At 49.7% G+C, this 24,883-nt stretch overlaps 1 protein-coding gene across 6 annotated transcripts in view; it reads right to left on the bottom strand.

The window, feature by feature from the left end:
* USP36 (ubiquitin specific peptidase 36) overlaps positions 1-24,883 on the bottom strand; it is a 47,385-nt gene that overhangs the window by 14,230 nt on the left and 8,272 nt on the right. For 2 of the 6 annotated variants that reach the window (XM_068529656.1, XM_068529657.1), the window contains exons 2-10: positions 19,088-19,250; positions 16,514-16,775; positions 15,802-16,023; positions 8,190-8,300; positions 7,429-7,531; positions 4,164-4,231; positions 3,629-3,699; positions 2,914-2,996; positions 1,634-1,745 (exon numbers count right to left, since the gene is read on the bottom strand). In XM_068529656.1, coding sequence (XP_068385757.1) covers positions 1,634-1,745; positions 2,914-2,996; positions 3,629-3,699; positions 4,164-4,231; positions 7,429-7,531; positions 8,190-8,300; positions 15,802-16,023; positions 16,514-16,766 — 1,023 coding nt within the window. In that variant the 5' untranslated portion in view covers positions 16,767-16,775; positions 19,088-19,250. Of the gene's footprint in view, positions 1-1,633; positions 1,746-2,913; positions 2,997-3,628; positions 3,700-4,163; positions 4,232-7,428; positions 7,532-8,189; positions 8,301-15,801; positions 16,024-16,513; positions 16,776-19,087; positions 19,251-20,874; positions 20,975-21,276; positions 21,439-21,523; positions 21,704-23,953; positions 24,081-24,883 lie in introns of those variants that run through there. The other 4 variants (XM_068529659.1, XM_068529655.1, XM_068529658.1 and 1 more) reach the window with 4 other exon arrangements.

Raw genomic sequence — 24,883 nt, forward strand, 5'->3', positions numbered from 1 at the left:
GCCACCATGCAGGAACACTGCAGGGGGAGTCAGGGATTCAGGAAAACAGGTGCTGACTCCACATGGCCAACTGAAACAGCAGGTTAAAATTTTAATGGAGTGGCTCAGGATGAAGGTCATGCCATAATTTATTTTAGAAGTCAACAATTTTTCATAAGAAAATATTATCAAACATGATCTTTGAATGATACAGATATAACATACTTGCATTTCTGCCTGTGCACATACAGACTTTTAAAAAAATGAAGTACAGCGACTTCCCTGGCAGTCCAGTGGATAACACTCTGCACTTCCACTGCAAGGGGCACGGGTTCAATCCCTGGTCTGGGAACTAAGATCCCCCATGCCGCACAGTGTGGCCAAAAAAAAAAAAAACGAAGTACGGTTTACACAGAGTGAAAACAGGAGCACAGTTTGGTGAGTTCTGACCAGTGTACACTGATGGTAACCTACACTCCATTCAAGAGACAGACACGGACCCAGAAAACCCCTTTCTGTCCAGTAAGTGCCCCCATGTCAAGCACCCACTGTTCCGAGTCCCACGGCCAGTGGTTACTTCTGCCTGTTCTTCGGCTTCATACAGTTGGTACCTGTTTGTCTGGATCAACAGAATGTCATGATATTCACAGACATATCTTTTTCTGTCTATTGACAATTTCAAAATCTCAAAAGCCAACACACCCAATAGGCTCAGGAGCCCCAGTCCAATCGTGCTAGAGATGGGGCCGAAATCAAACAGACCAATGTTTCTCAAACTGTGTCCTAATGGAAAACTAGTTCCAGGAGATTTTATGGCGGAACGTGAGCTCCTCAGGGCAGAAGCAACACGACCTCATTCAGCACTGATTATCTCCCACTGATTTCCCAGTGCCTCGCATGGCATGGTGCAATGTAAGCCCAAGTGTTAGAACGGAGGAATGAGTGACTCCCTCAGTAACTGAGTTTAGAAAATTCCTCATAGTAAATTCCCCTTGGAGATTCAAAATACAACACAGCTTAATAAAGGCTCTGAGAAGGTCTATAATTAAAAAGAACTATTTTAACTTCGGCTTGGCATTTCCCAAACTCAGCTGAACACAGAACACGGAACACTTTTCTTCAGGGTACCATACTACCATTCTGCAGAACACCAGTTTGGGAAATGCTGACCTAACCACTACCACTGCCAGGGAGGAGACTGAAAGCTCAGACAAGTGCCTTGCCCCAAACCACACAGCTAGGCTCTACCAACCGAGAACACATCTCCAGGCCCTTATGAGACAAGGCATCTTCTATTAAAACACCACTGTGCAAAAAAGTAAATTATTACACTCCACAAAAAGGCACAGCATGCAGCTGCACCTGCTTAAGAGACAAACAGGACATGGGAGAAGAGAGCTGCAGGGCGCAGTGTTCACCACACTGATTCTTGGGCCACCCAGACCTTCTATAGCAGGAACACCCCAAGCACAGGAAGATGCTAGGAAAAAAGAATGTTCTTGAACTTGACTGCATAATGATCATTTAGGGATGGTGCAAAAATGTGGACTCCTGGGCCCTGTCTTCCAGGGATTTGAATCCACTCAACCTGGAGTAGAGCCTGGAATCTTTCAAAAAGTGCTGACCAAGCAGCCTGGGCACTGTGAGTGCTCACCTTGGTGATCTTCCCCCCACTGAAGTTGGCAAAGCGCTTGAGTGAGAGTGTCAGGACGTTGGACGTCCTGTGGATGGTGAACCGCTTGCTGGCTGGAACCTTCTTCTTGCATCTGCGAGGAAGGGGAGAGGAAGAGCTATCAGCTCGTGCTCTGAGGACTGCTGTCCTCACACTAGGTTAGTATCAGAACATCAGGAACTGCACTTTAAATAAGGGGTCTTCTTAAATGAGACTGTGCCCTCTGCACCCCTAAAAACCAATCAACACCACTTAAGGAAAGGAAAGCTACGGCAGGGTAACCAGGACTAGAGAAAAGGTGGAGATTCTAAAGCAAAAACAAAATACTTTCCCAACGAGGAGACTAAAGAAGATGCGTGGAAAAGCAACTTTGGGCTAACACAGGAAAAGCAAATTCAAGCAGATGTGGCCAAGAGATAAACAGGCAGGCAGGAAATCACCGAAAGCAAAGCCAGAAGACAAGGAAATGAAGGGGGAGAAGACAGGGGCAAAAGTGAACAGCTTCTAGAGCTAAAGGAGGTGAATTGAGTGGGATAAAAAGCAGGGTTTAGGCACAGAATCATCCACCTGAAAAGCACAGTGAGAAAAACTTTCATTAGTGATTACAGCGTTTAAATGACCTGGATATAAAGTAACACACCCACACACTGAGACTGCACAACCCTAAAGAGGACGAGGTCAGTCACAACTGCTGAAATGGAAAAATGCCGAGGACAACTCAAGTCAAGAACGGAAGCCACAGAACACGGCTTTTCGAGGAGGCAGGACGGCCTCCGGAGCAGACGGCCATGTCCAGTCACTCCACTTTTGTGCCTCAGTTTTCTCCTCCTGTGAAATGGGGGTAATAACAGTCCGTGCCTCACGAGTGAGTGCACGCGAGGCCCTCAGAACAGGGACCAGCACGGAGTAAGTGCCGCATAATAAACAGCAGCTATGACAACCACGGCTATCCCTCCACCTGTGTTGTTTAGAGGTTTTCAGTTTTAAGACACATCTGCGCCACTCAAGAATGTGGACAGTGGTTGGGAGTTCCCTGGTCCAGTGTTAGGACTCGGCGCTTTCACTGCCGTGGCCTGGGTTCAATCCCTGGTCGAGTAACTAAGATCCCGCAAGCCGTGGGGCGCGGCCAAAAAAAAGAAATGTGGACAGTGGTCACCTCTGAGGGCGAGAGGGAGGGAGGGGACGGCAGCCGTGTCAGGTTAGGTGACATATTTTCTTTCTGGCCGGCTTGATCTTTTTGCCACGAGCAAAACGAAACTTACTTCGCACACATATAGGCGTTCTCTCCACTCAGGACATCTGGTTTCACAAAAAGTTCCAGGGCACGCACGATATTTGCAGCTTGCTGAGAAGGACAAAAACGGAATAGAACAAAGAGCGGAAGAAAAAGGCTGACTCTCCAGAAATGCCAAATGTAAGGTCTTTTTTCAGGCTGACGCAGCAAATCACAACATCTCACTTGCATAAGAATTGGCCTGCTAGCTGCCACCTTCTGGGAGTCAGAACACGGCAAAGGAACAGGGAGCCAGGCTGTCACCCCTCCTCTGTTGACGAGGATCACAGCCCCAGGGGTTTATCAAGGCCTCAGAGGGTCCGGTCCAGACCTCAGGCTGAGGTGAGCTCACCTCCTGCAGAGTCAGAGCGGGGAGAAAGGAAGGCCGCTCCGAAATGCGCAGCCTCTGTGTGAAAGCTGCCCACAGCACACTGGACAGACCTCCCTGCTCAAGCCCTGCACTCAGTGTGGCCGCTATTCATGCCTCGGGGCACAAAACTGCATTATTTTCCCCCTTCTTTTTGAAAAAAATAGAACACACAGAGGGAAATGGCTAGGAAGAAATACACGAAAATGTAGGACTCCAAGTATTTCTTTCCTGATCTATCTGGATCACATGCTCTCATAGGTTTTTGTTCTTTGGGTTCTTTGCCCTCTGGCCTCCCTGTCCTAATGCAAACGAAACAGCATGACAGGGTCTATACCCGAATCTCCAGCGCCACATCCAAGTAGGGATCGTAGGTGTCTGAGACGCTCTTGCACACGGAGCACTTCACTGCGAGAGAACAAGGGGGGCAGTGGGGTGGGTGCAGGGCCTCCAGGGCACCACCCCCGTTTCCAAGTCTGAGAACTGGAGGCAGACCACCAGCTCACCAGCCCCCTGAAATCTTGGGATGGGAAGTGCTCAGGAGGAGAGGAGGGCAAACCCCGAGGTGCCTTCCCAGCCTGGCCAGCTGCCCCAGGGGTGCTCACTCCCACCCCAAGGGCAGCGGCCACATCTGAGCAGCTATGGCATCTGAGGAAAAGGAACACCACCCACATCCACAGGCTCCTGATGCTTTGCTCCAAACTCCCTCCCAGGAACGGGGCCCCCAGCAAAGCAGCCGGCAGGGCTGCAGTGCACAAACCAGGCTGTAGGCCTCCTGGGCCTGGAGGGTCAGCCTGGGTGCCAATACCAAGCATTTCTGGTTAATACTCTAATCCCCAACAAGAAGGGGCAGAAAACGTTTCTCCACTTACCTCGCGATCGGAGATAGCCTCCAAAAATCTGATGGACCAAAGTCGTAGCCTGCGTCTGACGATCCAACCTGCAGAAAGGCCATGACCTTCAGGGGGAGGACAGGGGCCAAGAAGCAGGCCGGCAGCCCCGCCAGCCCCTGTGCCGTTACCCACTCAGTGCGAGGATGGGAAAGGTCCCACCTGGTCAGCGGGAGCTCCGCCCGGAGGCCTCCCCACACGCTGACCCGCGCGGCCTGCTCCCCACAGCAGCCGCCTCAGCTGCCCTCTCAGCAGGCAGCCTCACCTCCCACGGCACAGGGAGCAAGAGGCCGGATGGAACTGTACGTCACCCCACCCCCGGCCCACCCCTCCCCGCTCCAGCGCAGCCCCACCGTCCCTCGTGGGCACCGCACACGCTCACCTCTGGGGAAGGGGAGCGCAGAGTGAGCGGGGACAAACTCCCCCTCTGAACCCTCTCAGCAGGACAGCAGCGGGCACGGGCGTGGGCTTTAGGGTCCGGCAGACCTACATTCAAACCCCCAGCCCCAGAGCCGCGAAGCAGAGCTCCAGAGAGCACCTAGCGCAGCGCCTGCACCCACAGCGACTCATGTTAACAAAGATTCTGGAAACAATACCCTACATCTAGCCTCTGCTCCTGGTTTCGCTTGCAACCCACCGAATCTGACCCACTCCTCTGCAACTGTCCTGAGTCCCCGAGACCTCCGGGACACAAACACAGCTGACCTTTTGGTCTTTTTGGCCACAAAAGCACTACGTGGCAAGGCCCACTCCCTGCCGGGAAGAGCTTCCCCGTGTCCACCCAGGCCCCACTCTCCTGCCCACCACCTCCTGCAGATGCTTCTGCCTCCTGGGCGGGGGTGGGGGGCGGCCTGAGTGCTGCTAACCCCGCACCTCCCTCCGCAGGCGGCCACCTCCCACCACCGGCAGAGCGAGCCAGGCGCCCTGGTCTCAGCCTCCTGCTCAGGCCACACGACTATTCATGGCCGCGCTGCCCAGACGCACTGAGGAGTACAGCTCCAAAACACGTGGGGGACAAACACAGGGTCAGCAGATTTTTATTCTGCAAGTTAGGAAAAGAAAAATCAGCTGCCACCATCTATACTGTCACCACCACTCATCAAAGAAGGGACATTTTAGGTCCCAAAACTAGCAAGGACATAACCTCAGAGCAGACTGAAAGCCCCTGGGTGTGATGCAGCTGCTGAACTCCAGGTCACCCCCCAGGTCACCGGAAGCCCGTCAGGACAGGAGCCCAGAGGACCACATAGGACCCGCCCTCGGTTCAGCCGGAAGCAAGGACAGCGCAGACATTCAATCACCCAGAAGTAGGAAAATAAAGCCAGATCAAAAAGCTATCCCAGACGCTGCCACTGAGCGTCCCAGAGGAAGGGAGGGAAAGGAGAAGGGACGAGGGGACCTGAGGCCTGTGCGGCACCTCCTATAAGGTGAGGCTCCCAAGCGTCCTGGCAACAGGATGTGGCTGGGAGGCAGCCCCCAAGGCAGCGACTCAGCGGGAGGAGGCAGGCAGGCTCCTTGGGGAGCAGGGGGTGCAGGGCAGGAGAACAAAGGGGAAAACCAGGGTCCTGAACGAGAAACATAAAAATACTGAGGCCACACGCCCCTTCTGCCCCCAGAGGAAAAGCTGCCCACTCCAGCGTGTGCTTCGCTGTGTGGCCAGAAGGGGGCGCCCGAAGCAAGAGCCAAGCGAATCGCCAAATCCTCGTGATACGGAAGCAAAGGTGGTTCCAGTAGAAAATGGTGGAGACTTGACACCCTACCTGATGAGAATCAGCCCCCCGGAAGCAACATGAAGCAGGAGAAGACAGCGACACAAACTCCAAGCTGAAATGAAGACCCCAAACAAGCATGTGGGGAGACGGAAGACCACCGTGAACAAGCCTTCAAACTAAGATAAAACGACCAAAAGGAGGGAAAGTTCACTGAACTCAGGAAAGAAACAAAGACTGAACTTCGAGGGGCACGTGGAGGAGGGACTCAAAGGAGATGGAGTGAGGGGCACAGGAAGCGGGGGTCGGGGGGTGTGCAGGGCGGCCGCGGGGAGGGGGCAGCTGAGACATGAAAACACCAACAATCCGGCACCCGAAAGGGCACCGTACCATCAAATACATAAAGCAGAACACGAGAAACATTCCCAGGCGTTAAGGGGAAAAAAGGGCCTTTAACACAAGCAAAGGCAATGCCAGCGTGTGTTCCCGAGGGGAGAGTCACTTCCCAACCAGTGTGGGGTCACCAAAGACAGACCACTTTACCGGGCTACGGGTCAGGTTTAATTACATCAGAGTTTCACCCGCTGAAACAGAGGTTTCCCATCCTCGTGGCTACAACTCAACTAACTTTGCCAAAGGATGTTCCAGATATGACTCCTGAGTTGTATTTCCAGAGTCCAGGACTCAGTTCTATTCCAGGCCTAGGCAGCATTTCCTGCCTCCTTTCTTCTCTCTGAACCCAAAAACCCAGGAATGATACAAAAACACTGTTGACAGTAGCTGTTTTACAAAAGGGAAGACTAAGCAACCAACCATCAATCTGTCATGTGCATTTGTCTATGCTCTCAAATTTGGGCAGAGCAAAACCTCAAAAATCATAATCTCCTTACCCTCAAGTTTTCCTGCAGCCTTTCAAGTTCTTCCATAAAGACATTATAATTCCTACCATCCCCATCCTCAGTACCAAAATAATGAGGTGATTTTTAAAAGATGGCAAAAGTCCCTGTCAGTAGCGTAAGATTCTCGAAGAGATCTATTAAAGCATTTCCCAGGACTTCCCTGGTGGCGCAGTGGTTAAGAATCCGCCTGCCAATGCAGGGGACATGGGTTCGAGCCCTGGTCCGGGAAGATCCCACATGCCGCAGAGCAACTAAGCCTGCGAGCCACAACTACTGAGCCCACGGGCCACAACTACTGAAGCCCGCGCGCCTAGAGCCCGTGCTCCACAACAAAGAGGAGCCACCACAATGAGAAGCCCGTGCACCACAACGAAGAGTAGCCCCCACTTGACGCAACTAGAGAAAAGCCCGCGCACAGCAACGAAGACCCAACACAGCCAAAAATAAATAAATAAACATTAAAAAAAAAGAAGGCATCTCCCTCCATGAGTTGCTGGGACAGAGATGGCCACCACCTGCCCTGCAGCAGGAGGAGCCCTTTCCCGGGAAGCAGAGTGCGACCCCTTGCTGGAGCTTCAGCTCAGGGCCACGGGGCTAAGGTCCACAGAGGCAGCCTGGGGCGGGGGGAGGAGCGCGTACTTGGCACAGCCGCTCAAGCAGGCCTTCTGCATGGCATCAATGGTGTACCGCAGAAACTCGTGTGCGTCCTCTTGGTTCCCGAAGCGGAAATGCCGGGCGATCTCTAAGGAGGAAAGGAAGAAGCATCAGGCCGGAAGGGAAGAGCTCCTGCCTGCTCTCCAAACGTCCCACTCCTGTCGGTCTCATCACCAACTCCTAGCGGACCCAGGACTAAACCCAAGCGAGGAAAAGGAGCCTGCCTGGCTTCCTACATCCCAGGTACCACCCTCATGGCAGTTATCTTCTCAGTGAGACCTAAGGGCTTAAACCCTCTACACTTAACAGAAAGCACGAATGAACACCAAGCATTAAGGATATGAGATCCACTGATGAACTAGAGCTGGTTTTCCAGGAGCCAATACAGACCATGGCAGATTATCACCATGTCATCGCAATACAACTTACACGGGTTTCAAAAACCAATGAGCCCATCTTTTCTGCTAAGGGAGATATCTGACTGTCACAGCACATGGACACTGGTTTCTCTGACGTTGAGAAAAGGCCCCGCAGCCCTTCCTTACCTGCTCCCCACCTCCAGGCCCATGACACACAGCTCCCGGCCTGGCCAAACCCGCCTGATCTTCGTGGTGGGGATCACCACCACCTGGCGTGGACCGCCCCACATCCAGCCCCAGGGCTCGCTCAGTCTGCTACACTCTGTGCGTGCAGCCTCCCGAGCCCTCCCTCCTGCCCCCCCACCCCGAGAAGGAAGCCGCTCTTACTTCTGAGGTCTCGGATGAAGGACACGGGCTTGATGGCGTTGCCACTGTTGGCGAAGGCCTGGATGATGTGGTTCTGCATGACACACAGCATGCAGAAGCTTCCCTGGTGACCTGCGGGCACGGACAGGCGGTCATGGTAAGGCGAGAGCTCCCAGGAGACCTGACAACATGGCCTCCCGCCCAGCAGAGACAGCAGGAGCCTGACAGCCCGGCCCAAGCCCCCGCGCCGCCTGCAGCACCCGGGACCCAGTCTCTCCACAGTTGCGGGCTCGGCTGCAACCCAGCCCAAGGAGTCTGAGTTTTCAAGCACCGTTTAGAATAATGTTTTCTCTGACTTCCAAACTGCATCACATGGTCTACAGGCTAGAACATTTTGGGCTTCCCGACACCCCCTTCATGTGCTCTTCAGCATAGGAACCTCTGCTTTGGTTTCCAGGAGACATAGGGGCTCGGCCAGCTCTGGGGAGACCCCGGGCACGTGCTCCCCCAGCCTAATGGCCCGACTCTGCAGCTCTGGCGCCCCAAGCGGCCCCAGGTGACACCTACACGGTAGGGACGGGTCCATAAAGACCGGCAGTGGGCCACACAGAGCCCCCAGGCTGTGATGGGGCCCCCAGGCTGCGGCCAGTCCCCGTGCTCTGGATAAACTATTTGTCCCCCAGGAATTAGGCAAGATAGCATTATGCTTCTACCTCTACTTACAATTATGATCTTAAATACATGGAGAAGAGCAAAGACTACACCCCATTTTAGGTGATTTTTAAGTCAAGTACTGGTGTGATAGTTGAACTCCCTCTCAACCTCTCACAACCCTGTTCCCCACGTGCTTCATCCTTCTCCCCAACCAGGTCACCACTGTTCCCATTCATGCATTCACTGTATTCCACACGTGGCACTCACTTACCAGGACACTGCAGCTTCATGTTTAAGCTCACTTTCTATCAACTGTAACAAACCGCTCTTTAATCCCTGCTCCAGACCACAGTTCATCCACACGGCCCCCCTGCTCCTGCATGTCAACCTTCCCCCTTTTCCTGCTATCACAAATGCTGTGGTGAATGGTCCTTGTGCGCATGTCAGTTTCTCTAAGGCATATACCTACAAGATACATTTCTGGGTCCAAGGGCAAGCACATCTTTAGTTCTACAAGATATTGTAGTCGTGTATGTAGTGCACGACCTTCCTAAACAGACCCAGCGCCTAACACAAAATTCACACCAATCCATTATTCTCCCCCTGAACACCTCCAATCACCCAGTTACTTAGACCTATCTCAAATTAAAAAAGGAAACAGCATGCAGCCTGTTTACCACATACACACAAAAAATCCTAGTGTCTACAAACGAAAAGGGCCCATGTTGGTAAAGATGTTGAGAAACTGGAACCCCTGTACACTGTTCGTGGGAATGTCAAATGGTGCAGCCACTGTGGAAAAGAGTATGGTAGTTCCTCAAAAAATTAAAAATAGAATTCCCATATAATCCAGTAATTCCTCTTCCAGGTATTTACCCAAAAGAAGGGAAAGCAGAGTCTCAAAGAGATACTCCTACACTCACATTTACAGTATTATTCACAAGAACCAAAATGTAGAAGCAATCTGAGCGACCACTGACAGACGAATGGATAAAGAATGTGGTCTATAAATAAAGTGGAATATTACTCAGCCTTAAAAAGAAAAGGAATTCTGACACCTGCTACAACAAAGAGAAACCTTGAGGACGTTATGCTAAGTGAAGTAAGCCAGTCCTAAAAGGACAAACACTGTGTAATTCCACTTACATGAAGTACCTGGAGCAGTGAGAGTCACCGAGACAAAAAGTAGGATGGGGGCTTTGCTGGTGGTGCAGTGGTTGAGAATCTGCCTGCCAATGCAGGGGACATGGGTTCAAGCCCTGGTCTGGGAGGATCCCACCTGCCGTGGAGCAACTAGGCCCGTGAGCCACAACTACTGAGCCTGCGCGTCTGGAGCCCATGCTCCGCAACAAGAGTGGCCGCGATAGTGAGAGGCCCGCGCACTGCGATGAAGAGTGGCCCCTGCTTGCCGCAACTAGAGGAAGCCCTCGCACAGAAATGAAGACCCAACACAGCCAAAAAATAATTAATTAATTAATTAATTAATTAAAGGTGCTAATAATTAAATAATAATTTTAAAAAAGTAGGATGGAGGGTACCAAGGATGGGGGCTGGGGGGGGGGTTGTTTTTAATGGGGCCGGACTTCCAGTTTGAAAACGTTCTGGAGATGGATGGTGGTGATGGTTGCATGACAGTGTGAATGCACTTAATGCTACTGAACTGTACACTTAAAATGGTAAATTTTGTTATATGCACTTACCATAATGCAAAAAAGTTTTATTTTTTAAAAAATGCTAGTACTTATACAAAAAATTCTTCTTGGAGGGAAATCAAAAAACCATTCATGTGATTAATGCCTTTACATGAAGGAGAGGCTTTTATTTTTCATTTTAGAGTTTTCTCAACTCTAACTATATCCATTCATTACTTTTATTTTTTAAATGGCAATAATTGTGGAGAAGGCTCAAATTTAGGCAAAAAACCTAATGTTATTTAAGATAACAAACATAACAAATGTTAAGCAAACAAAAAGAGCTCCCATTTACAAAATCTAATTCATGTTAAGATACTCCTATGAAAGTCGTGTGGAAATTAAGCCTCTAATCATTATCTAAAACGCTGAGACTTTTAGACTAATAAATCATCACTCTTAAATAGGGCAACTGGGAACTCCCTGGTGGTCCAGTGGTTAGGACTCGGCACTTTCACCACCAAGGGTTCAATCCCTGGTCTGGGAACTAAGATCCCGCAAGCCGTGTGACTCGGCACAAAAAAAAAAAAAAAAAAAAATAGGGCAAGTAACAATTTCACCCAGAAATACCTGAAACAGGATTTCCCAAATCCCTGGTAATACGCAAGTTTAATTTAAACAGCCCGTGGACACTTTCTTCAGGTAATTTAGGAAAATGTATCATAAAAGTTGTATCCATGATTTTGGGGACACTGCTACTTGAATTTGGGGAAGAATGTACGAAAGAATAGGATTTAATCCTCCTGGATATTTTACACAGTGTTTATTCTGTGGATAGATCCTGAAGTGGTCCAGGCACGTTGCAGGACTGGGGCTCCGTGTAAGCAGCCCCTTGTCATGTTCAAGCCATACTTCCCTGGACCCTTGAGAATCTTCAAACAGTGAATTCGAGGAAGAGAGGACAGCCCAAGCCCACTTAGGGGTCACTTGGGGATCCAGTCAGGTGCCAGGAAAAAAATACTAAAACTTCTCTTAATACATTTTACTCTAAAAAAGCCAAGAAATTAAGGCTTACTGACATTTCACAGAGTGACATGGAGGGACACTGGCACCCTCCCCAGGTCTGCCTGCGTTGCTCACAGGAGGAGGGGCTGCTCCCAACTCAAGCCCTTGCCCCCACATACTACAGTTTACTTGTGCCAGGTTACACGGACTTACAGATGTTACCTACTTTTAACTGTATTAACCCTTGCAAAGTTGCAAACAGCTCAAAGATTCCTGCAGAGAAACCAACAGCGGAAGCACAGGGAACAAGAAAACGGCAGAGCGACCTACAGGCTCAGGAGAGAGGCTCTCACCGCCAACGTCATGAGATAAAAACAAAGACAACCCAGTCAAACCTTAGTAAAGTCCACCCAAAACAACCTCAGCCATCACCAAGGTAACTACTGGAAACAGATTTAGAATCAACTTCATCTTAGAAGCGTGCACTGTGCCTTGATACAGTAGCTAGTGCTGCTGTGAACCATTACAAGACATTTAAAATACTACAGTCGTTCCCATAGCCTGGCCTTCTTTCATTCTTTTTTTAATAATATAACTAATATCCCTGAACACGTCATGCAATCCCAAACTTTTATCATAACGATGTTCCTCCCACGCTCCCATGTCCCTGCCTCTGGTTCTGCCCTGATTTCTAATTATTTACCTAGTTATAAAAATCACTTTAAGTTTTATCACATATATGTACACCTAAACAACAAATTGTCTGCTTTTCAATTTTATAAATAGGAATTCATGCTGCATGCAGTCTTCTGGGACTTTTTCTTCACTTGACACTATGCTATTGAGACTCATTCATGGAGCAAATCCATTCTTCTGCACTGCTGTATAATATTCTACCATGTGCCTATATAATTCAAGTACCCATTGTGTTGATGGGCACCTGGGTTGCTTACAATTTTTTGCTGTAGGTTTCCTGGTGCAGATATCAGAGCTTTTCTGTAGAATTGCTAAGTGTAGATTATATGACAGAGAACACCAGATTGTTTTCCAAAGCAGTTATGCCAACTAAGACCAGGAGTTTACAAACAATCTCATTGACCTCCATCCCCTGTGGCCTTCGGTACCGTCAGACTTCCGAATCCTCATCGACCACAAAGGTGTAAAGCGTCTCCCAGATTACGAGGTTACTAGCAATCTCCTCCTCTGCTCCATGATCATGAGTTTCCTCTCCTATAAAATGCCTGCTCCTAATGTTTATCTATTTCTTAATATGTTATTCTCTTTTCCTTGTTGATTTGTGGTTTTGTATATATTCTTGGTACCAGTCCTTCATTGTTTATGCATCCCAGGTGTCATCTCCTCGTCTGTAGCTCCCTGTTTGTATTTTGTTTTTTCATGAACAAAAGTTCTTAATTTTAATGCAGCCGAATTCATCAATTTTTTTAATGGTTAGTGCTTTCTCCCAACCCAAGGTCAGAAAGATACTTGCTCACGTCTGTTATAAAAGCATTGTTTTTACTTTTGAGAAGTTTTTTAAAAAATAAATTTATTTATTTATTTTTGGCTGCGTTGGGTCTTCGTTGCTGTGCGCAGGCTTTCTCTAGTTGCGCTAAGTGGGGGCTACTCTTTGTGGCAGTGCGCGGGCTTCTCATTGCGGTGGCTTCTCTTGTTGCAGAGCACGGGCTCTAGGCATGTGAGCCTCAGTAGCTGTGGCACGCGGGCTCAGTAGTTCTGGCTCCCAGGCTCTAGAGCGCAGGTTCAGTAGTTGTGGCGCATGGGCTTACTTGCTCCGTGGTATGTGGGACTTTCCCAGATCAGAGCTTGAACCCGTGTCCCCTGCATTGGCTGGAGGATTCTTAACCACTGCGCCACCAGGGAAGCCCTTTTGAGAAGTTTTAAATCCATTTTCTGGTGTGAGTACGCTGTGAAATGGGGATTCTATTTCATTTTTTCCGTATGTAAACCCTAATTATTTTTAAGTTCCATTTATTTAAAACAGGAGACACATGTATATGTGAAAAAATGGTGTGTAATGCCACATGTCCACGCATTCGTGGCTCTGTTTCTAGGCTGTCCCTCCATCGGTCAGTACTTCCCTCCCTGACTCAATTCTATGCCATTTTAACTTCTCTAACTTTACAAGACTTTACAGCTGCTAGAGTATACCTCTTGTCATATTCTTTACAGGTGTCTTGGTGATTTTGGTCCTTTGCTTTTCTTTTCCACATAAATTTTAGAATCAGCTGGAGCTACAATAATCTCTATATTAATTTGGGAGAGAACCAACATTTTTATAATATTGAGGCTTCCCTCTGTGAAGGCAGCGATCTCCATGTGTGTAGGTTATCATATAATGCCCTTAAATTCCCAGGAAAGGTTTTCCACATATATCTTGGTAATTTGGGTCTCGACACTTATCATTTTTGTTGCTGTTATACAATTTTTTATAATAGCAAATTTTTTTAAAATTAATTAATTTATTTATTTATTTTGGCTGTGTTGGGTCATCGTTTCTATGCGAGGGCTTTCTCTAGTTGCAGCGAGCGGGGGCCACTCTTCATCGCGGTGCGCGGGCCTCTCACTGTCGCGGCCTCTCTTGCTGCGGAGCACAGGCTCCAGACGCACAGGCTCAGTAGTTGTGGCTCACGGGCCTAGTTGCTCCGCGGCAGGTGGGATCTTCCCAGACCAGGGCTCAAACCCGTGTCCCCTGCATTGGCAGGCAGATTCTCAACCACTGCGCCACCAGGGAAGCCCCAATTTTTTTTTTTAACAATTTCTTGTTTGGTGTAGACAAATTCAAGTAACTTTTTGTATATTGATGTTATATCTAGTCATAGTGCCAAATTTCTTTCTTATTCCCCCGAATTTCTGATTTGTCTATGGATTCCTTTGTTTTTCTACGCAGGAGTATCATTTTCAACCAACAAGTGTTACTCCCTCCTCTTGTCTCCTGTGTCACTGCTCTGGCCAGGACCAGCATATCAAACACGAGTACAGACAGTGGCCACCCTTGCTTCTCTCCGTATTTTAAAAGGTGTGCTTCTACTAGTTTCCTAATTGGAATGCTTTTTTGTAGTTTTTGCTAGATACCTTTTATCCATATTAGTAAAAAAATCCCTTCTGTTGCTACTTTGCTAAGAGTTTTCTTTATCATAATTTTTTGGGGCATCTATTTTCAGGTGACCTTTCTTTCTTAATCTGTTAATAAAGTGATGGCAACTAAGGTAGCAAGATTAGCAGTCACGGATGTAGAACTTACTGAGTGCCAAGTACTATTCTAAGCACTCTACACAATTCATTTAAGCTTTACAAAAACGCTGTGAAGGAAATATTATTATTACTTTGCAGATGAGGAACAGGTCAGGTAATTCTCAAGGACTCAGTCGCCGGGTGGCAGAACCAGGATGTAAACCCAGCAGGCCAGCCTCCAGACTGGTGCTTGTAACTGCTGTGCTATACTGGCTCCACAATTACATTTGGAGGTTTTCTGATATTAGAACATCCTTGTGTTACTAGGATGAACACAAGTTGCTCACAGTGTTTAAGACTACTGAATTTGCTAGTATTTTATCTAGAATTTTTACATGTATATTCATGAACAAGAGGGAACTGTAATTTTTCTTTCTCATATTGTGCTTTTTAATTTTGTTATCCAAGTTAAGAGAACCTCATTGAACGAGCTAGGGAGCTTTCTCTCTTTTTCTTTTCTCTGAAAGAGTTCAGGAAGCATTGAAATGATCTGTTTCTTAAAAGTTTCATAAAACTTACCCATAAATTGTCTCAGCCTGGTGTTTTCTTCATGGGAAAAATTTTAACCACTGACTTAATTTTGTTAATGGTTGAAAGGCTATTCAGACTTTCTGTTTTCTTCAGTTTGGGTAAGTTATATTTTCTTTCATCTTTATTTTACCCACATTCAATTTCCACTTTGGAGGATGTTTTATGATGTACATAAAACACTGCTACAAAAACAGGTGTATAAAACAACCGAATACACGTATTTCAGAGGTATCTTTTGAAAACCCTTTTCTCTCTTTAGGTAATTACTTTCAGACCAGTTTAGAGACCATTACTCTACCTGATTCTCTTTCACGGCCCATCCTGCAGCTGGCACAATTCAAACGTAGGATTTACCAGTTACTATAAAGCGTTACTATTTATCAGTTACTACTTCACTCCTGAATTGGACCCGGGCTGAACTGGCAGCACCGTTGAGCACACGGGTTTGTCCACTTAGGAGACCATCTGGCCCCGAGGGCCCAGGGTCACCCCACTGCACGTGCACACTCGCCGCCATGCGTGTGCACAGCCCGCCACCCCCCCCCCCCCCAGCGCTCACTCACAGCCTCGCGTGTGCTCCTTGGAGAGCAGGTAGTTGGCCAGGGGCGGCGTGTAGGTCAAGCACTGCACGGTGGAGTTGAGGAAGCAGGTGTTGCCGAGGTTGTGCAGCCCCGCGCCCACACGGTAGACGCGCCCCCAGCGCAGCGACAGCCGCTCCACGGGGAAGAGCACCTTCTGGGGCGCGGGGACGCCGTCACCGCAGCTCTCGTACACGTGCTCGCTGCCTGGAGGGGGAGGGATGGGAGAGAGGAGGCCATCTGACTCCGTGCCCAGGGAGACCACCGAAAGCAAGTGCCGTGACACACTCAGTGGGCACGGGCTCAGAACGCGGCACCCGGGGGCGACTGGGTTCTCCGGGGGCAGAAGCCCAGGAGAACACCTGTCACCCCACGGCTCTCCCTGACGGCGTCGGTCTAGCGCCCCAGGACCCCTCTGTGGATGAGAGGACGAGGTCCCGAGAACCAGCAGCTGGAAGAACCGGGCACTGGCACTGAGCCCACCCCCCTTCTCCATCCGGTGTCCAAGGCCTGCTCTTGAACCTCTAAGGACACAGATCTCTTTCTGACCAACCCCATACCGTTCCTTCCAGAACTAAAATCTACTGACCCCACGCACGACATTCACAAGTCACCACACTCCGTTTCTGGTCCTACTAATCAGTCAACGTTTCGTCCCTCCACTTGGTCAGCACAGAGCGAGGCCCTCTCACAGTACCCTGTGTCCTGGCCTGTGGCTCATCCCCGCTCCTGTGGCAGCCGGCTCCCTCTGTCCTGGGGTTCAGCAGCACGTATTTGCTCTTCAGTGACTCCAGCTGGTAGGAGAAACTCTTGCTGGCCGGCTCAAACTCCAGCTTCTGCAGAAGGACCTTCCTGGCGGAGGAGGCCAGAAGCTTCCCCAGCTCCCCATCGTCAGCCGAGTCCCTGCGGCCAGGCTTGAGGGCTTCCTTCAACTTGTCGACTATGGGCATGGTGCATCACTGCGGGCATAAGGAAGAACACGGAGCGGCGGGTAAGCGGGTCCCAGGAACAGAGCATCCCTTCCCTGACAACCCCCTCCTGGGCCTTATGGATGTGACCCACCATGAAAGCGGCTCTGGATCGGCCGCCAACCTTACAAAGGAAGGGTGACACGAGACGTAGTACTGACCACTTGGACACAGCGATGCCCACGCTTCTCCTCTCAAAAAGACAAAGTGCCTCCGCAAACAGCACTAAACGGACTGACACGGCCCGGAGGAGGCGAGACTACCTTCTCGGCGTCCTCTCTTCAACAAGTACCATCAAGTGACTTTGGACGTCATACTAGGTGCAATTTTCCTCAAGAGGCGACCATGTGGTCCTAACGTCTGCTCAAAACCAGGAAAACACTAATTCTCACAAGACACTGTGGTTGCACACACAAATCCATGTAATAAAGGAATTTGCACGGAGAGTGAGGTGGGCACACTCGTCTGCTCAGACCCGTACTCTTCAAAACAAAGGCCACGAGCCTCATTGGGCCACTGAACAGAAGAAGTGAGGCTGGTCCAAACTGGGATGTGCTGTAAGTGTAGAACACACACTGGATTTCGAAGACTCAGTTTGCAAATGTAAAACATCTCAGTAATTTTAAGACTAGTTATATGCCGAAATGATCACATATATACATATATATTTTTGGCTGAGTTGGGTCTTTGTTGCTGCACGCGGGCTTTCTCTAGTTGCAGCAAGCACTCGCTTCTCTTGTTGCAGAGCACAGGCTCTAGGCGCACTGGCCTCAGTAGTTGCGGTGCATGGGCTCAGCAGTTGTGGCACACGGGCTCCAGAGCATAGGCTTAGTAGTTGTGGCTCTTGGCCTTAGTTGCTCCACAGCATGTGGGATCTTCCCGGACCAGGGCTCAAACCCGTGTCCCCTGCATTGGCAGGCGGATTCTTAACCACGGCACCACCAGGGAAGTCCCCACAATGATCATACTTTACATATACTGGGTTAAATAAGTTATATTGTGACAATTCATTTCATCTGCTTCTTTTTATTTTTTAATGTGGCCACTGTAAAACTCAGTTATACTTGTGGCTTGTGTTACTGGATAGTGCTTGTACAGATTATCTTTTTTTTTTTTTTTAAACATCTTTATTGGAGTATAATTGCTTTACAATGGTGTGTTAGTTTCTGCTTTATAATAAAGTGAATCAGTTCAGATTATCTTTTTAAAAGTGAGGGAGGGCTTCCCTGGTGGCGCAGTGGTTGAGAATCTGCCTGCTAATGCAGAGGACATGGGTTTGAGCCCTGGTCTGGGAGGATCCCACATGCCGCGGAGCAACTAGGCCCGTGAGCCACAACTACTGAGCCTGCGCGTCTGGAGCCTGTGCTCCGCAACAATAGAGGTCGCAATAGTGAGAGGCCAGCGCACCGCAATGAAGAGTGGCCCCTGCTCGCCGCAACTAGAGAAAGCCCTCGCACAGAAACGAAGACCCAACACAGTTAAAAATAAATAAATTTATAAAAAAAAAAAAAAAAAAGTGAGGGAGAAGAGAAAAGATAGTAATAGGACTAGAATGGTGTACACGAAACGCCTAAACTTAAGGGGGGGTGGGGGGCAGAGCAGGCAGGGGCCGTGGCGGCAACTCAGGCTCCGGAAGGCAGCAGGCCTGGGTTATTCCAGCGTGGATTAGCTATAGACTCCAGGGACAATCACTGTGACTGCGGGAGACCGTTCTTTGTAAAATAGGAAAAAAAACAGTGTCAAAGGTGCCTGTGAGTTTAATGGGGAGACACACACTGGGTGAGAGCTGACTGCTGGCTGCGGAACAGTCCCTAAAGCCGCAGTGTAGAAACTGTAACAAACCGGAAATCCCCATCACCTCTAACTGCACACACTACCTGTCAACTCAACCACCCCAGCCAAAGCTCAAGGACTATTTGAGTCACAGTTAGAAAAATAGTTCCTTACACAGCTTACTCCCATCAGAAAAATGATGACTTCCCCCGGGTATGTGGTCGCTGGCCTGAGCCAGGAGACCCAACTAGTCAGGTGGATCCAAAACTCTGCTCAAGTGAAAGGACCCTGTCCAGCACCTCTTGGTAAACCATCCAGATTTATGGTTATGGGGCACCTAATTCTGTATGTGGATCCAATTTCTTTTTCTATAAAAATTTCTGTAAAGAACAGAAATGTAAGACCATTATTTTAAAAAAAGCAAGCACAAGTTCTTTGACATGAAAAAAATAAAAGAAGCTTTCCTAAGGGGAATTATCTAAGAGCTCTCACCAACTGAACAATGGCTGCTGGACCACATGTGGGCTTACCTGGGGTGTCTGAACTTGGGCGTGCTATTCCTGCAGCATGGGGTCAGGTGCTTGGCCGGACTGGGCAGGTGTGGTGCTGGGCCCTCAAAATCACGTGCTCCCAGGCTTTGGCCTGTTCAATCACCAGAGCCACAAGCGCGTCGTCCAGAACGGGTGTCAGAGTCTGTGGGATGAACACAGCATCACATGAGGCCAGTTCTCTTCCCGCTGTCTCATCAGCCCCACTCCCTGGACGCGGAGCAGGAAGGCCAACCATCTACCGGGAACAGTCAGCATTAAGGCGGAAGGAATATGGATAGTGCAGGACTTAGAAAGAGTGAAAAGCTGAGCTAACTAACTACAAACAATTTCGATGGACATGATATGAAAACACTGCCCTTTGTTCCATACCTTAACCTTCACGCCAGTGACAAGCCCAGTGAACAAAAATCTCCCCACACGCCGGTCAACTCCAGACTCCATCACGTTTGCAAAGACTAAGAGATAACAGATAATCATCTCCAACTTTCAGATGACATGAGCCAGTAAGATTTCCCAAAAAAATGGCGCAATGAGAGTTGCCAAATTTTCACTCTGCTTTTTTTTTTCTTAATTACCAACCACAATCACTGTGATTACAGAAAATTAAGGTACTTAAAAACTTTTTACTGTGAAAACGTTCATTCACAATGTAGAGAACATCACAGGCAACCGCCATGCTCCCCTCATTCAGCGTCAATAATTATTGTGTAGGACCAGTCGATTCCTCTCCTGAGCCCACATTACTTTACAGCAAGTTCCAGATACACCATGTCTGATGTCCATAAGTGAAAGCATATTAACGCAAAAAAAAAAAAAAAGAAAGAAAGAAAAACTAAAGATCATAATAAACATGATCTCAGAATGAAGTCAATCTGTAAAGATTTCTGTTTCATGAAAACTCCCTACAATGTCCCTCTTCCTGTCAAGATCACACGTTGCTAAGGACTCTTGTCATGGGCGGATATGGGTTTGGGAACCCCTCGAAGCTAGAGGATAAACAGAACTTGGGAGATTGAACCCAGTTTAATTCGAGATAAATAACTTAAAGAACACCCACCCATCCCACATAGCCCACTCCTCAATGTGGAGTCAAGAGATTTTGAACAAATAGAATTTTTCAAGTTTCAACAGGAAGATCAAACCTCTACATCACCCATTCCACCCGAAACATTAAGCAACAACCTAAAAATGATTTATTTCTGAGGTGCAGCAACCCAGAGAAAAATGTCCCTGTAATCATCACAAGCCCTCTGATGTACACACTTGCTTCAAAACTCAGGAAGGATGCTCTCTCCAGTGCACGTTCCTCACGGGCCAGGACCAGCTCACGTTTATCTGTGCACGTTTCTACCTCTACTCAAATAAAGCTTCCTTAAATCAATCACCATTCAAGAACATTTTCTCTCCCTCCTCCCTTTAAATGCATTTTTCCAGCATAAAATGCACTGGAGACTCACAGGGTCAACCACGTGCTGGCGGGGAGGAGCCCCAGACAGCACAGGGCTGGGGCCTCCCTGGGGCGCTTTTAGAGGGGGCTCTTCTGCAGAGCAAACATCGGTCCCCAGCCAGGAAAGAGCAAACTGAGCGCCCCTCTCCTTGGAGGCCTGATTCTCCGCATCCCTTACAGACAGTGGACTGTGTCAGAGCCAGGATGTTTTCCTCTCTCATCCGTCTCTGTTTTAGGACGCTACTCTAGCTCCTAGAACCCCAGGGGAGACCCAATACTACCCGCCCAAACCAAAGAAACAGATATTTAAAAAACTCACATCTTGTACCCATCCCCTCACCAGGACCATGACCACGACCACGACCATAAGGAATGTTACCCTCTCCAGAGGTGAGCTTTCCCACATCTCTTACTACAAGAGAACAAACAAGACATCAACTCTGCTGCCAAACTGAACGCCCTCCCCTTTATCTGGAATTAAGCCATTCCAAAGAAAGTCTGAATTCTGCATACATGATGCTTCTGTGCGTGACACCGCCATAGGCTGCTGCCTCCTCCCCTGCCTGGGTTCCTGGACGGGGCAGCTCTTCCCTGCATCGCGGGTCGCTCCCGGTGTGTGGAGAAGAACAGAGAGCAGACCCGAGGCAACCCGGACCGAGGACACATTTCCAGGGCCTCCCCGTGCACCCCCGAGCCCTCGGAGACGACGCAGCCCTAGTACCTCCCCGTGGACCCCGGAGACCCCCGTGGACGCGCAGCCCGGGGCCTCCCCGTGGACCCCGGAGCCCCTTGCGGACGGTGCAGCCCTGGTGCCTCTCCGTGGACCCCCAAGTCCCTCGCAAACAAACACCCGTGTCTCCCCGGAGCGTCCGCCGGTGCGCCCCGCGTCGGGAGTCACATTCCCACGCCCCGCCGGGCGGAAGCTCTCCACCCGGCCCTCGCGCCGCCCCAACCCGGCCCCAGCCTACCCGGCCCTCAGCTAGCTCGGCTGCTGGCCCGGCTGCAGGCCCGCAGCGCTGGCGTCTGCTCGGCACGGGCCCCGCACACGCACCATCCGGGCCTCCGCCGCCTCACACACGTGTCACGGCGACGCTTAAAGGAGCCGCGGTCCGCAGCCCTCAAGGCGGCACACCGAAAGGCCCCGGCAACTTTAAGAGGCGGTGCTAGCTTCCGCCCTATTCCCTGGACCCGCCCACAGCCACTTTACGCGCCGATACGTCACCTCCCTATCCCGCGGCCCCGCCAGCCTACGCGATGACGCAAGCACGCAGAGCCTGAGACGCCCCGCCCCCTTGGCCGGCGCCCCACGAGTTCCCGCAGAGCACGTGAGGTGCCTGCTTCCGGGTCTGGCGAGCCGGCGCACCTAGGGCGGCATCCGGGCGCGCGTCTTTCTCACCTGCAGTAGGGGCGGTGGCGCGGGAGGCTTGATCGCAACCTCTAGGGCATTTAGTGACCAAGACACAGGCCCGGCGAGAAGAGGGCAGCGGGTCCAGTGAAGCCCGGAGGGCGGAGCAAAGTGCTCTTGGGATTAAGGGGTCGGGAGCGATGGTATTTGACCTTTGCAGTGTCCCGGGCCCTGTGCAATTCCTTGACCCCACTCCCTTCCTCCAAAAGCATCATCCCGTGATGACTACGTTAAAGTTTTGGTTGAATGTTTGCAAACGCGCTTTGCTTTTGCAGTATTTTTTAAAATGCCTTTCACCTAATCCGCTTGGTTGCGTCCGCCCCGTTCCGCAGGGCAGGTGGAGAGAGTGCAGTCCCAGGCCTGACCTCCAGATACTCTCACATAAGCAAAGGAATATTGTTACTCCACAGAAAACAACTTTTCCTAAAAGGGAACACTTGGAGTACACAACACAATCTGCTGTGTCCTTGGCAGACAAGTGTGAAGGGCAGGCTGGGCGATCCTGGGTGAAGCAACTAGAAACCTGGAGCTAGTCGTTATGTTCCTTCCCCGCACAGTCCTTCAAGCAGGGACTGGCAATGGAGAGAATGGGTGTAATTGGAACAAAATTCACCTGTAGTTATCACTTGGGGAGTGCTGGTTTTTGAAAAAGCAAACAAGTATAAACAGACCCGCAGGAGCCTGAGGTTGAGCTCTGCCCTGTCTGTGAGAATCCTCAACTACAGAGATCCAGATTGGGATTTGTCCCGGAGTCCACTCTGAGCCCTAAAGCAATGATTCAGACAAAGACCTTCTCACTCTTCCAGGTCTGATACAATGTATAAATGAGTGATTAAAAGTGTGGGAGCGGGTGGGAGGCGGAGGGCTGGCAACTAGCCCAGGAATGAGGAGACCTCAGTTTTATCCCAGCTCTGCCCTAGTTAGCAAGTTGCTTTGGACACTTCTTTTGGGCCTCCATGTGATCATCTGTGAAATAAAGATGATCTCCAGCAGATCTTTGATTCTAATAACAATACTGATGACATTTGTTCCTGTTGCTGAGTTCATATTATGTGCCAGATACCAAGCTGGCCACTTGCCCACACTATCTGATTTAATCCTCATGGCAACCCTACAAAAAGATATTGTTTCCATTTTACAGATGATAAAACTGAGTGTGCAAGATCCCAGCAAGCAAGTGGTGGTTTAAACCTAGGTTTCTCAGGCTCCAAGTTCACATCTTTAGCTCAGGCCCTCAGAGGTAACCCCGAAATTTTTCTTAGATAACAAAGCTATTGCCTGAAAAGGCCCGCATGCTGCTTGAGAATGTGATCTGAGACCTGGATGTCAAGAGGAGCCTTTGGCCACCCACACTCCCACCCTACTCCCCTTTCAAATTCCCTCCTAGAAGGCTTCCAAGTGGAATCTCCTAGAGGTGTGTTCACATGGCCCATAGGAAAGTCTTTTCTAAAATGCTCCATCTTGGGCTTCCCTGGTGGCGCAGCGGTTAAGAATCCCCCTGCCAATGCAGGGGACACGGGTTTGAGCCCTGGTCCAGGAAGATCCCACATGCTGCAGAACAACTAAGCCCGGGCGCTACAACTACTGAGCCTGCGCTCTAGGGCCCGCAAGCCACAGCTACTGAGCCCATGCACCACAACTATTGAAGCCTGCGCGCCTAGAGCCCGTGCTCCACAACAAGAGAAGCCACCGCAATGAGAAGCCCGTCGACACAACTAGAGAAAGCCCGCGTGCAGCAACGAAGACCCAACGCAGCCAAAAATAAATAAATAAAATAAAATTTTAAAACATGCTCCATCTCAAACGTCACCAGAGAAATGCAAATTAATACCACAATGAGTTAACATTCCACACTCATGGAACTGCTAGAAGCTAAAAGACTACACATTGGAAAGAATGTGGAAGCAAATAGATTGTAAAACTGCAGGGAATGTAAAATGATGCAACCATTTGGGAAAATAATTTGAATGTTTCTTTTATGTAACATACTTACCCTATGAGCACATCCATTGCTGTCACCACTGCAACTAACTACTGCCTGTAGGCTGGTAAATTCCAAATGTACCAACACAGACCTCTCTCCTCCTCATCTTTGGAAAGTTGGTCCAGTGCCTCCTGGACACCCCCTCCCCAGAAGGGGGTGTCCTTTCGAGGTGTCCCACAAGCACCTCGAAATTCACCATGCCCAGAAACGCCCCCCCCCAACCGCCCCCACCAAGCTGCCTCTCCTTTCTGCCCTGTTGCCTACTTGGGCTGCTGTGCTGGAGCTCAGACCAAATCCTTGCCCTTTTCAGCTGGTTTCCCAGTGGGTCCGGCCACTTGGGGGCACTGCTGAGACTGGTGGGCAGAGGAAAGGAGAAGCAGGCCTTTTCTTCCCCTCCCTCTCTGCTTTGAGTGGAGTTTCCAGCAGCGGCTTCAACTCCATCCAGAGAGACATACTGTGGTTGCAGCCTCCCACCTGGCCTCTCCCTGGGCTCTTGTAGGGCAGCCTACAAGAGCTGCCCCTCCCTCTGCCCCTCCACCCTCGAGGTGCTGACAGCTTCCTGCTGTTCCCTTCTTGGCTTCCCAGGGAGTTTCTTCCATCAGGCTGTCACCAATCCCTACCTTAATCCCTGCTGTTTTAAAGGCTGTGCAGAGTGGTTTTGGTGTTCCTGGTTGGACCTGGACTGATGCAGACAGTAACCCCAACAATCACCTGCCTGGCCGCATCCTGGACTCCCCCTCTCTCCCTCACCCCGTGTAAATTCTCAACAAATTTTGCTAATTTTACTTTCCAAATATTCCTCAAGCCATTCCCTCCCCTCAGTCCCATTGCCCAAGTAAAGCCGCTCTCCACTCTCTCCTGCATTACTGGCATAGAGCCAAGTCCGTTGGTCAAACTGCCAAACAGAATAATATATTTAAAAGGCCTACCTGAACCCAT

This window comes from Eschrichtius robustus, chromosome 20, assembly GCF_028021215.1.
Source record: "Eschrichtius robustus isolate mEscRob2 chromosome 20, mEscRob2.pri, whole genome shotgun sequence".
Classification (NCBI taxonomy): domain Eukaryota; kingdom Metazoa; phylum Chordata; class Mammalia; order Artiodactyla; family Eschrichtiidae; genus Eschrichtius; species Eschrichtius robustus.